Source organism: Fragaria vesca, linkage group LG6 (genome assembly GCF_000184155.1).
Source record: "Fragaria vesca subsp. vesca linkage group LG6, FraVesHawaii_1.0, whole genome shotgun sequence".
In the NCBI taxonomy this organism is placed as follows: domain Eukaryota; kingdom Viridiplantae; phylum Streptophyta; class Magnoliopsida; order Rosales; family Rosaceae; genus Fragaria; species Fragaria vesca.
The window spans coordinates 24,076,513-24,089,806 of NC_020496.1; the positions used below are offsets into that span (position 1 = coordinate 24,076,513).

Consider the following 13,294-nt stretch of genomic DNA (forward strand, 5'->3'; position numbering starts at 1 on the left):
ATCGTAATAACTTCGTATAATGTATGTCTATACGTAAGTTTATTACGTTTTTTTTTTTTTTCNGTAGAGTCTTTCTTCAGACATAGGTGAAGCCTCTTCAGTGTTGTCATATCTAGACAAGATATTCAGAGATCACAAAGGCCGTTCTGATGTCTCAAGTGAAGACAGAACGACTTTGCAAGAGATGATGGTGAGGCTCTCGAAGATGCACCATGAGTGGAAAAAACCTTTTATGTGGCAGGATGGGCCACTTGTTCAGGCAATGAAGAAGGGTGATCTCTTTCTCGTGGATGAGATTTCCCTTGCTGATGATAGTGTACTTGAAAGGTTGAACAGTGTCTTGGAGCCAGAAAGAACTCTGTCTTTGGCTGAGAGAGGAGGTCCTGAGCTGGAGGAAATTGTTGCTCATGAGAGGTTCTTTTTGCTTGCTACAATGAATCCTGGGGGTGACTTTGGCAAGAAGGAACTGTCTCCAGCTCTACGCAACCGGTTTACAGAGATTTGGGTGCCTCCTGTAGATGATATAGCTGAGCTCAGAAGTATCGCATTGAAGAGATTGTCCTCCCCGAAGCTCACCTGCATCCTGGATCCTATGTTGAATTTCTGGAAGTGGTTCAATGACTTGAAACTAGGGAGAATGCTTACTGTGAGAGATCTGCTGTCTTGGGTTGACTTTATTAATGTAACCGAAATCACATTAGGATCTCAGTATGCATTCCTTCATGGTGCATTCCTTGTTTTGCTTGATGGACTAAGTTTAGGGAGTGGGATGTCTAAAAGCAACGCGGAGGAGCTAAGAGAGCGATGCCTATCAAATCTTTTAATGCAGATGAAGGTGTGTGTGCTTTTCGTTTGCAACTCTTCTTTCTCTGCTGAGTCCGTCTTATTGTGTTGTACGCTACTAAATTATTATAAAAATTTTGTTTGTTTTTTGTTTTGTTTTTATTTTATTTTCATTTAGCTGTAAAACTACCAGTTTTTTGAGTATATAATTGTAGTGTTTTCAGCATCAATATAATCTAACCTTGCTTCTGGATGGTAAACCAGGGCACTGATAAACAGGTCTACCCATTGCAAAATTTTGGTTGGGGTGATCTTGAAACAGCGACAGCCAATTTGGGCAGTGATAGCATGCATTGTGACAACATTTTTGGTGTCTATCCATTCTTCATAGCAAAAGGTAACTGTGCCTTGCATGATTTGGACTTCCCAAAGAAAATTGTTTTTATTCAAAATCATTTTTGGTTGTGAATATTACTCTCTTCCCAGTGAGTTTCTTTCTGATGTTTTAGATATTCAATCTTATACATGTCCTTTTGCATTTCTTTGTATAGGTTCTGAGAATTGTGATGCTGAAGGTTTTGAGATTTTGGCACCAACCACCAGGAGAAATGCATTGCGGGTTTTACGAGCTATGCAGCTTCCTAAACCTGGTAATCTTCCCCTTTGTGTTCCTCTTCTGAGTGTCCCCTTTCTCTCAAGTTGATCTGTTTGTTTCATTTTTTGCTCTTTAACATTCTCAATTGGTTTATGCATTCCAGTTCTACTAGAAGGTAGTCCAGGTGTTGGGAAAACTAGTTTGGTAGTTGCCTTGGGAAAATTTTCTGGTCACAAAGTTGTAAGGATAAATTTGTCTGAGCAGGTATGTTTTTCTCTTTTTACCTGTTGTGCTGCTATATTCATTGTAAACGTCTCCATTTCTCTCTTGCCTTTTTCTTGCATCCCATGATGGTTCTCCTGCTTCTGGTGCAGACTGATATGATGGACTTGTTGGGATCAGATTTACCAGTTGAAAGTGATGACGGAATGAAGTTTGCCTGGTCAGATGGGATCTTACTGCAGGTTTAGCACCTCAACTACAATGTTTTACTCCGTGACTCTTAAGTTTTCATGATTCTCATTTTCTTTCTTCTGCGAAACTCTTGCAGGCTTTGAGAGAAGGTTCTTGGGTTTTGCTTGATGAACTCAATCTTGCACCCCAGTCTGTGTTGGAGGCAAATTTCTCATCCTGTTTTTCTCTGATATATATATATATATATATTATTTTATTTTTTGTTCTCGTATTATAATATGTGATGCTCATGATTGCTAATGGGGAATTGATCCTTATCAGGGTTTGAATGCTATTCTGGATCATCGAGCTGAGGTCTTCATACCAGAGTTGGGCTGTACTTTTAAGTGTCCACCCTCGTTCAGAATATTTGCTTGTCAAAATCCTTCTCATCAAGGTGGCGGCAGAAAAGGCCTTCCAAAATCCTTTCTCAACCGTTTCACTAAGGTATTTGTCCTTGAATATACCTGCATGTGAATCTGGTGCTTATGTTATTTGAATCGATGCTAATCGATGCCCGTTAATTTGTTTCAGGTTTATGTGGAGGAGTTGGTTGTTGATGATTATCTTTTTATCTGTAGCTCACTTTATCCTTCAATCTGTACATCTCTGCTTTCAAAACTGATTTTATTTAATAAGCGGATGCATGAAGAAACCATGATGCATCGCAAGTTTGCTCTGGATGGCTCTCCTTGGGAGTTTAATCTACGAGACGTGCTTCGATCCTGTCAAATAATAAAGGGTTTGAGCCACTTGCTTTCCTTGCCATTTATTCCTTTAATATTTTCTGGTTTCTGGTTTCTAAGATGTTGTGTTCAATCTCAGATACACCCCCACTGTCCAAAGATTATTGCTTTCTGGATGTTGTCTATGTTCAAAGGATGCGTACAGAATCAGACCGAAGAAAAGTCCTACAGTTGTATGAGCAGATATTTGAAATGAAGCCATATATAAATCCTCATCCACGGGTTCAGCTCAATTCTCAGTTTTTGTATGTTGGAAATGCTGCTGTAAGGAGGAGTTGTGTTCAGTCACCTGCACTCCCTAGCAATGCCCTTCAGATTTTGCCTGAAATTCGTCAGAGCTTGGAAGCAGCTGCATGTTGTGTACAGCATCAGTGGATGTGTATCCTGATTGGTCCAGCTTCGTCGGGTAAGACCTCATTGATCAGGTTACTGGCGCAGCTCACTGGAAATGTGCTAAATGAATTACATCTGTCATCCGGGACTGACATATCTGAATTGCTTGGATGCTTCGAGCAATACAACGCCTTCCGCAATTTGCGTTCAGTTATTACTCAGGTCAAGTTCTGGGTAAATGAGTTTTGCAGTTTGCAATTGGAGTTGTCAAACGAAACTTTTTTATCAAGCATTAGAGATGATTCTGTATCTAGATGGTTTGCTTTATTATCGAACTTGGACGAGGACTCTGTTTCTTGTTTCACATCTACTCGTGTGGAGGAGAGAGAGAAATTTTCAAGCATTCTCACTTTGTTGGTTAAGATTATGAAACATTTAAAGCTGGTGTTGGAGAACAATAACTTATCCGTAAGTTGTTCAAGCAAAGAACTCATTAAAGCCATGAAGACAATTTTCAAGTTGCAAGAAGGATATGAGAGACGGACAGCAAAGTTTGAGTGGGTGACAGGAGTACTAATAAAGGCTGTAGAACGAGGGGAGTGGATTGTCCTAGAAAATGCAAATTGTTGTAATCCATCGGTACGCATGTTCTGCTTTGTTGATGAATCATCTTTTCTCTTTGGTTACTTTGCTGTTGTCCTATGTAGTAACAAATTTACCAATTCATCAACGTTCACTTATCTTTCTCATCTGGTTTCTTTTCATTTTATATTTTAGGTACTTGATAGGATCAACTCTTTGGTGGAACCCTCTGGATCCATTACACTTAATGAGTGCGGGGTCATTGATGGAAGGCCAGTTGTTTTGCAACCACATTCTAATTTTCGTGTGTTCCTCACAGTTAACCCAAGGTTTGGTGAAGTCTCCCGAGCCATGAGGAACAGAGGAGTTGAAATATTTGTGATGCCACCATATTGGCTAATGAATGAGAATTTGAGAAGTCGTGGAAGAATTGAACTAAATGATGTGAAAAGATTTCTCGTTCTATCTGGTATTCCCTTTGCTAAATTGGTCTGTGCGATGGCTGAATCACATATGTATGCTAAAGAGGAAGGATTACGTTTTAACGTGTGTATAACATATCTTGAGCTTTCACGCTGGGTTCAGTTGTTTCAACAACTTCTCAAGACTGGCAGCCACCCTTTGTGGAGCTTACAAACAAGTTGGGAACATATATATCTTAGTTCATTTGGTGACGCCATTGGTGAAAATGTTATCTATCATGTGAAAAGTACATATTTATCCGTTAGCGACTTGTGTGAATCTGGCTCGTCACTGTCTCCATATTTGTGTTTGCCTGGAGGATCGCCCATGTCTATGAAGCCCAGGGATCTTGTGTGGCACTCAAAAGAATCTTTTGTGATGAATAACTGCATGTACCTAGAGTACCTGGGGGCTAAGTATGCATCTTACAAATTACATCTAGCCAGGAACAGGTGCTCTGTTTACCAGGATTCAACTTCCTGTGGATTTGTAGGGTCTTACTTGATGGGTATGAAGATGATGTCTGAAACTATGATTCATAAGGCTCCCGGTTGTAATTCTGTAACCCATAGGCAAGATGCCATTATTGACCAGGCATTGGCTAGGGTTGAGAAAAAGCTATTGTTTGCTGCCAACTGGGCGTTTGAACAGGCTACTGAAAGTGATGTTAAGCTCTATCTTCTGTATTTTAGCTGGTTTCAATCTCAATTACAGCCCTTCTGTGACTTCTTTGATTCCTTGGTGAAGTCGGTTATGCTCACCATGGAGCATCAGATTTGGAAATACGCTCACCATGTGCTTACATCGCTTCACGAAGAAGAGTTTAAAAAGCAGCTAGAGCCGATGCTATATTTTGAATTAGTTGATGTGCCCGAATCGCAAGATTCCATCAAGTTTCTCCACAACGCCATGTGCTGTATAATGCCACTGAGGGTCAGTTATCAACAGTGGAATTCTGAGGAAAGCTACTTTTGTGAAAAAGATAGCTGTTTTAAGGAAGTTCTAAAATCTTTGCGGAAGTTGGAGGAGCAATTTCTCAATAGATTCTTTGATTTGTCTCTCATCAAGTCTCCTTCTTTCGATGCACTTATTGGGATGTACACTGACCTTCTTGAAGATCACATATTATTTTGGGATGGTCTTGAGTCATCTGAATTTGAGCTTTCGCTCCTTTCCTGGCATATGGTACTAAAGGGTGCTACAAAATTGAAGGATTTCTGTCCAGAAGCAGTAGATGGTCTGCTGGTAGGTTGAATAAGCTGTGCTGTTATTATTTCTGTAATGTACCTTGAGCTTGAATTTTTCTGGTTTTCTGATATAGAAGGAGAGCAACAATCTGGAAGCTATCTCTTCTTGGCGATTTCACTCAGAGAAGTCTTTGCTCTGGATTCATGGTGGTCATCCTATATTGCCACGTTCTGCTAAAATATTTGAAAAGCAAATCCTGATTTCAGAGCTTTGCGAGTCAGTATGGCCAACATCACCAAAATTATTGGGGCATGGTAATATAATTTCTTGTTTCTTTTGTCAACGAGACTTTTTAGTTGAAATAAAATGGTCATGGGTGTTTTTTTGTTACAGTTGATGATCCTATTGGCTTTGTTTCGTCGGATATGCGCTCCCGTGTCCTGGAAGGTAAAATATCCTATTTGCGATTTATTCATTGATGTACCAGCTCAATTTCCTAATAACATTTGTTATTCATGTAGGTGTTTCCATAACGTCATGCATAACTGGAAAATCTGATTCTGCTGAGGATGATGACCACCTTTTTATGCAGTTGGATGCCATTTATCAGGTTTTGGCTCCTCATATGTATCATTTTGTTTGATCAAGAGAAAAGATGAGCACATTAATCTGTCAATACTGTGTTAATGAAAACATTTTTACCCCTATGCAGAAGCTCCTGCAAATGTTTGAAAAGCAAAGAATCAAATCGAAGGAGATTTCATCCTCTAGCAAGCGTTTCCCCAGATCGAATTCATCTATATGTTGTTCTTATTCAAATGAATCATTAGGCTACGCATCTGGGTATGATACTTGGCAGGACACTTCTCCCCTTGTTGACAGTACCAGTTTTGCCTTGGATGTGAAGCTACTTCTGGAGCTATCACATGTTCTTTTAACTGATCCCAAAAGAATGCAGCAAGTAAGATCATCTATATTGCTTTACTTTGTCCGCATATATACCTATAAGCTATATATGTATCCGGTTTCTTAAGTCCTGACTTAATTTGAACAATTTGGTATTTTTGACCCCCTACGGATAATATCAAATGTTTGTTTGAGTACAGTCGTTGAACTTAGGGATACCCAATTCCTTTGGGGGTTTTGCTTTTCAAGTTCCTTTTATATCAACAGCATTTCGAACCCAAAAGAGAGGTTGTTACCTTTGAATACAAAGCTCTTATTGCATTTCTATATCAATTGTATACTTTTCTGTAAATGATAGGTTTTAGCCAATGAATCTGGCCATCTGAAGTATGCTTTGGATTTCTCATTGAACTACTCATCAAGAGCGCCTCAAGTGTTTTCGCCACATCAAAAGATTTTGTGGATACTGGATGTGTGGAGTTTGGTGGATGCAGGTAAATGAATTTTCTGTTAAATTAATCAGTTGTGCTGGCATCTGTACCCTTACACATTTCCTTGTGTTGTAGCACATGTAAAAATGGCCAGTTTTGTGCTCGAACTGTGGTTCAGGTGGCATCAATCTTTGTGGAACTATTGCCCTCTTTCAGTTAAGGTATGGATATCAAATTATTCTATTGTATTGTCATAGTATTGATATATTTCATTGATGGACTTCCTATTGTGTACAGAGTTTCTCAAGCACTGATGATTATAATATTCCAGTACCTGATGTGCTCCTTCAACCTGTGGTAACAGCAACGGTCTTCCAGATAATGTAAGATGTTTATTTCTCTTTCCAGGATTACTGATTCTCCTATTTGATTGGAAAAATATGCATGCATGTTAGGATTACTTATTCAATCATATGAATAGAAATGGATGCAAAATAATGCATGCATGCTTGCTTGTTGTGTAACCGTATTGTAGATTTTCTTATTAATGATCGCTTGTATCTGTACAAAGGATTTGGAATGAATATATAATCACATTGGGATAAAGCTAATGCTTTTCAACAAAAAGAAAATAGTTATTCAACTGCTAGCTTGTTTGGCTCAAAGAACTTTGCGGTTATCCTGTGGTTTCAAGTTTAAAGTTTTGCCCAAATGGGAGCTGCTTTCTCTTCATTATATGCACAATGTTTGAAGTCTTGTGCATGATATTTTACAAGTCATGCATTCTTTTGGTGTATCTGAAATATAAAAGTTTCATAACACTGTTTGGTGTGCAATATAGGCAAAGCAGCACGTCTGCTATTCAGGATTATTATGCAGGTTCTCTAAAGCTTAGAGTTGCATCATCTAATCTTTGGTATATCTCACACCCTGGAGTGGATTTACCTGGTTTTCTACTATCTACTGCCCACTCGTTGTTCCAGCAGGTAGACCAATTTTTTCTATGACTTCCTCTGTATCTTTTGTTTTCAATTATAAGAATTTATTTGTATAATACCATTATTCAAACAATTCAAACAATTTATTTGTTTAGTAGCATTTTCAAATGAGATTCCCTCCATCTGAATCTTCTGGCCCCTTGCAGATTGTATACGCGCATGAAAGATCTTTTGATGCTGACCACTTTGCTGAAATTAAGTCTGTATTTGAGGTATGTTGTTTAACGAGAGAGTAGTCAATCCATGCTGTTGGGTGATGCTTGTATATTGGTTTTGCATTCTGCTTTTACCTCTTTGATGTTTCATAGATGCTGCAATTGTTCATATGGTTATCTGCTTTTATGTAGTTTTAACTGGTGTACACCATGATTCCTATATGTAGAAAGTATTGTACTCCAATCATATTGATTCCTCTACATTCTCTTATGGTAACAGAAAGGAAACTTTCATCTGGATTCTCTTCTTTTAAAGTCAAGACACACTGCAATAAAAGAGCCAATGGAAAATTTTATCCAGCTTCTGGGATCCCTTATTTCAGAATCAAGTCATCACGGGCTGAAAAACTCTGTGAATAAGTTTATCAAGCCACTGCTTCATAACCTGTATCTACCGCATTGCTTATTGAAAGGTCATCTTTTGTCTTTTACCTGTTTTGTTCATGTAAATTTTTAATTTATAGCAAGCATATTTATTCATCAGAGAGGAGTGGAAAGAAATAAAAGATTATTTGAAACCTATGGCGAGGTGGAGGGAAAACCTATCGCGTAGGATTTTAAGGATTACAATTTTTCTTCCATTATCCTCTACTTGCAAGCAGCTGTAGTATAAGCCCCTATGTTTTGGCATTAATAGTTGAACTGCTAAAGCCTCTAGTCGTTGCTGCCCTCTTTAGCTTTTTAAACGGTTTCCTTGTCCATCTCCTTGTACTTTATTTTTTGTTTCAAAAAAGGCTGTTTCTTTTAAAAAAAAATGCAAGCTTATTTGCCTATTGGTCAAAAATGTCATATCTGTTTTGTGGTTACTTTCCTTCTTTCCACAGCGTTTTCTTTTTTATCTTGTTGTTGACTTGCTTATTTACTGTCTGACTCCAGATTCTCACTTTAATCATGGTTGTGCTTGGTTGCGGCTTGGGATATTACGTTTTACACTGCTTTGCTGTGATGATATGGATCCTGCCATGAAATACTATTACAAGCATTTACAGATAGCAGAAAAGATCTCTTTGCTGAAACTTGAAACTCAGGTTGCTCTCCATGCATTATTCTTCTTTTCAAATATAACTAGCACTCTATGCATGTGTTTGGACATAAATGTGCACTGTTCACTTGGCTATGCTATGTTTTCATGATCAAAGTAAACGTTTATAATTCTTTTTATAGGTGCGTCAAAAATGTGATTATTTGGCTGGGCATACCGGTCACAGAGAATCTGATGAAAAAAGGGTACAGACATTGAAAAAGCTTGAAGTGGAGCACAAAAAGCTGCAGAGAAAGGTTTTGATTTTATATTCTGTTTGGTTACCTTGTGGTCTAAATTTCTACGTGTTAGATGAGCAATGGTCTCTTCTGGATCTCAATTGAACAGCAGTTCACATCTTGATTTCCTTTTGAGTTTTGTGCAAGGCATTGGGCAATGGGAATAAGTAAAAAACTTTTTGGAGTTGTGTTGATAGCTTTTTTTGGTTATTGGGATGTTGCGGCATAGCAGAATTTACACATGGGATTAATAGATGGAGTTAAAGATGGTCAGCTTTAGGGTCTTCAGTTACTACAGATTTTAATGTGTGCATCATGCGATATGCTGGCCGTTGGAGTATGACATCGGTACTCTGTTTGGTTTTTGGACATGAATGTTCATTAAATTTCTCTGGTTGTCGACCAGTATCATTTTTTTTTTATGATACTAAAAAACAAAGATACCAGTGATCTTGAAAAGAGGAGGGGAATAACAGTCTGTTACACTTTTTGGTAATAGTATGCTGCAGTTTCTTCTCTTAGTTGTCTCTTTGCTTTTAACTAATGGTAAATTTTTTGGTGCTTTAGATCATTTTCCGCTCGGACTTTCGGAAATTTAAGGGGTTAAAACATGAATGCGATAAATTTCTAGATCGTGTCACCTCTGATGTGTTTTTTCAACATGTTACAAATGATAAGGCCTCCATGAATTCACAACAGCTTCTTGACCAAGGTTCTAACTGGCAGGTATGTTTATGAATGCATTTGTTGATAATCATTTTTTTTCCCCCTTCTAAGCTGCTGCGCTGTTCTAATCACTAATTCTGTTTGTATTATGTTCTCAGAAAATGACAGCTGGTTTTATTGAACAACTGTTATCAGAGAAGTATGTCGAGTACAGTGACTTTGTTCAACCAATTCTGGTTGCATTATATGAAATGAAGTTGGGCTTATCACTGATTCTTGCTAGTATAAAGCAAAACCGAATCTTGAATAGAGTTCAGCTGGGCAATACGAATATGATTTTGGTACTTCTTGGACATTTTTAAACATCTTGTGGCTTCACCTTATTGGTCTTGTGGCATCTGACCAGAAATTCTTGCCTTCATGCAGGGATCTATTTATTCATTCATGAGGTTCCCTAGGGTAGCTTCTTCCAAGACCATTTCTGTCAACATAAGCACCGGTTCCAGTGATTTTCCTTCTTTTAATTTGGAAATTCCTACAGCCTTCAGTGCTGAGGACATAGGTCTTCTCGAGAAGTTGCTTACCTTTTCAAGCGATGTTGGGTCTAATAATCGAGTAAGATATTGTTCACACATCATTTTTTGTTCTTTCAGTGTTCTCCCTCTTAAATTTGGCTGTTTCCTGCTGATTATTTATTTATTTATTTTTCTTGTTCTGTATTATGATTATCGATTGTCAGAAGTGATTTAGACATGTTCCTATATGTAGCAGGTATCTGCTACACAACTCAAAGGTGCTCTGTATCAAAACATTCTTGTGCGTGTCGCCCACTTTGTAACCAATGCAAGAGTGATGGATTGTGAATCTTTTAAGGTCTGTCTTCTCTTTTTCTTTGTCGATGTTCTTTTGGTATCTCTCTTGAATTTGCTGGCATCAATTATGCATCGTGTGTTGTGAATCAGCTATTGGAAAAGATATTCAGTGAATCTGCCAAGCATTGGATGAGTGCAATGATTCACATGAAAGCCAAACAAGACCATGCTTCTCAGCAATACAAGTTTAGGGCTCGTGCCTTTAAGCTCGAGAGTATAATTGAACTAAATATATCATCTCTCGAGAAGTCGTTAGCTAATGAAAGTTTCTCAGAATGGAAGGATTTTCTTGCTGAAGAGGTACACGTTTTATTTGTATATGTTTTCAAGGAGTTCTGCCTGAATGTACCGTGTTTCTTACCTTTCCTTTTGTTCCATAAAAACTCAGGAGGAAGTTTTGAAGGAACAAGGGAACTCAGAGGAAGAACTGAATTATATAGAGGATGCTTGCGTGAAAGATGTAGTTGAAATTCACAATCAGTTATTCGGGACAAGTGATCTAGTCAAAGCGGTAAGAATTTTGAGAAAGTCGAAGGATTTTTTTTTTCTTTTACGGCTGAGAATTTCCCTTCTAATTTTAAAACAAAAGTTCGTGATTGTTATGTTAAGTTTTTAATTGATCCAACTAAATTATGAATAAAATAGGACTTCCTTTTCATCTCATAGGGTTTTGAGCTCGCAAAACCTGAGAGGATTTTAGCAAGGAACAAATTGTTTCCATGCATTGTTATCAGTTCCAGTTCCTGTTCTGCAATAATATCATTTTGAATGAAGCTCTTTGTTTGATTTGATAATGATTTGATTCCTATGCAAAAGTAGTGTCTTGGGTCCTCTTGTTTTCTACCACTAAATCTCTCAATGCTGTTAGAACTTCTAGGTTTTCTAATGTTTTAATTTCAGCCGGGTCATTATCTCATCCAAGATTCGGATAGAGCGCGTTCGTTCACTGCTTCACATACACTTGGAGTAGAGATGCTTAAAGGTATGCTGTCGAAGATTCCCTTTTCTGGTTGGATGTGGTTATACTCCTTGTTTGTATGTGTTTACTCTCTTCTATTTCCAGGTTTAGGGTGTTCGTTCCTTGCTAGTGTGGATGCCAAATTGGTGCCCGAGAACTTGTTTCGTATTTGTTTGGAGCATGAGCAGATGTTCAGTTCATCTCACAAATCATCCTTCAGATACAATTTTTACAAGGTGTGGATACATTAAAGTACTATGGAAAATTTACTGAAGTTGTATCATATATTGATTTATCTTGTTTTGTGATTCCATCCCTATTGTAGGATCCAAATCCCACAACGATGTATGAAATGGTGGAAGCACTTGTCCCTCTTCAGCAGCGAATTTATTCCCTTCTAAATGAATATGAAGATCATCCACAGCTTCAGAAAATATTGGATATAATTGAAATGCTTTTGAAGATTACTTCGCACGCCCCCTTAGCTAAGGTATTGATATTGGTACTGTCTTTTAATCATGTATTAAGAAGGGGCTCGGTATCTTTATTGTAGGGATATACTTAATGTTTGTCTGGGATTGCTGTGTGTTTGTGTTCTGCAACTGCAAGTCTGCATGCTTGTTTTTGTTGCTAATTATCTTATGTGGAATCTGGAAAGTATTCAGCTGTATAAAATTTTTATTTTCTTTTCCAGCCTCTCTCAGGATTGCAATATCTGGTTAGATGTCTTGATTCATTACAAGATGGCTCAAAGTTCTCTTTTGCTGGTATTAGTTCTTGCTCAATAAGTTGTTTTTTTTTTCTTTCCTCGAATTTCTGTGTTGTGTACTATGTTTTTCTTGTGAATTCTTATAGATCAAGTGAAGAACCCCATTTATGATGTGGTGATCTCATGGAGAAAGTTGGAGTTGGGGTCATGGCCAGCATTGCTTGACGAAGTGCAGGATCAGTTTGAGATTAATGCTGGAAAGGTAAATCCTCGAGTGGGTCAGTCTGGCTAATTACATTTATGAATGTTGGATTATGTTGAAATGCAGTTGGCTAAGAGCTGAGATTGTCTACAGGGTTCTGGTGAAATAATAAACCCGATAACCTTAAATTTGCACAATGTGTTAGTCTTCTCTGTGTCGTTTTAATTCACATTTCAATTTTTTTTATATATCCAAATAATGTTCAGATTTTACTATTTAGCTGGGGGAAGTCTGTAGCATAATATATACATTAGTTTCTCTCTTTCGATTGTGAACTTTTTGTGTTGGTATCATAGCTGTCCCCGATTTAAGTAATGAATTATGCACTCCAAATTTATTTGAAATTTTTGCAGTTGTGGTTTCCTCTCTACTCAGTTCTTCGGAAGCGAACTTCTCCTGATTCTGCTGTCTATAAATTATGTACTATCCAGAGGTAGGTTAAGAGTAACTAATTCTTTGAATATTTGAGCTGCTATATGTAGAAAACTTTTTCTTAGTCTTTGAGGTGTGTCATGCTGTTATAACTTTACAGTGTGGAGGATTTCATTCGCACATCCAGCATAGGTGAATTTAAAAGAAGACTTCAACTTCTTTTCGCGTTCCTCGGCCAAATAAAAGCTGGCGTGTGCCTGGAAGTTTACTCAAGGTAGAATTATGAATAATTCAAAGATTCCTTGGTGTTTGATTAGAAACAAGCAATCATGAATGAACATTTTACCTCTTCCCCACGGTTACATTGCTCAACTAACTGGTAATAAATTTTGCAGTTATTATGAAAAGGAAAACGAGGAAATTTTGTACAATGCGTTTGGGTATTACGTGCAATTCTTACCAAAGTGAGTTGCTTATAGTTTGACACATTAATTTTACTCTCC

General features: G+C 37.7%; 1 protein-coding gene across 1 annotated transcript in view; it reads left to right on the forward strand.

The window, feature by feature from the left end:
• Positions 1-13,294, forward strand: part of LOC101305499 (midasin-like) — a 31,170-nt gene that overhangs the window by 10,828 nt on the left and 7,048 nt on the right. Inside the window, 36 exon segments of the mRNA XM_004305688.1 lie at positions 68-841; positions 1,048-1,180; positions 1,335-1,433; positions 1,542-1,642; positions 1,753-1,842; positions 1,929-1,994; positions 2,114-2,278; positions 2,366-2,573; positions 2,657-3,549; positions 3,688-5,199; positions 5,276-5,456; positions 5,536-5,589; positions 5,664-5,752; positions 5,855-6,103; positions 6,407-6,542; positions 6,615-6,700; positions 6,777-6,862; positions 7,321-7,465; positions 7,624-7,689; positions 7,913-8,105; positions 8,569-8,720; positions 8,857-8,970; positions 9,520-9,678; positions 9,777-9,959; positions 10,045-10,233; positions 10,390-10,491; positions 10,581-10,790; positions 10,879-11,001; positions 11,391-11,472; positions 11,554-11,684; positions 11,774-11,938; positions 12,143-12,215; positions 12,304-12,419; positions 12,773-12,852; positions 12,952-13,065; positions 13,187-13,255. Coding sequence (XP_004305736.1) covers positions 68-841; positions 1,048-1,180; positions 1,335-1,433; positions 1,542-1,642; positions 1,753-1,842; positions 1,929-1,994; positions 2,114-2,278; positions 2,366-2,573; positions 2,657-3,549; positions 3,688-5,199; positions 5,276-5,456; positions 5,536-5,589; positions 5,664-5,752; positions 5,855-6,103; positions 6,407-6,542; positions 6,615-6,700; positions 6,777-6,862; positions 7,321-7,465; positions 7,624-7,689; positions 7,913-8,105; positions 8,569-8,720; positions 8,857-8,970; positions 9,520-9,678; positions 9,777-9,959; positions 10,045-10,233; positions 10,390-10,491; positions 10,581-10,790; positions 10,879-11,001; positions 11,391-11,472; positions 11,554-11,684; positions 11,774-11,938; positions 12,143-12,215; positions 12,304-12,419; positions 12,773-12,852; positions 12,952-13,065; positions 13,187-13,255 — 7,388 coding nt within the window.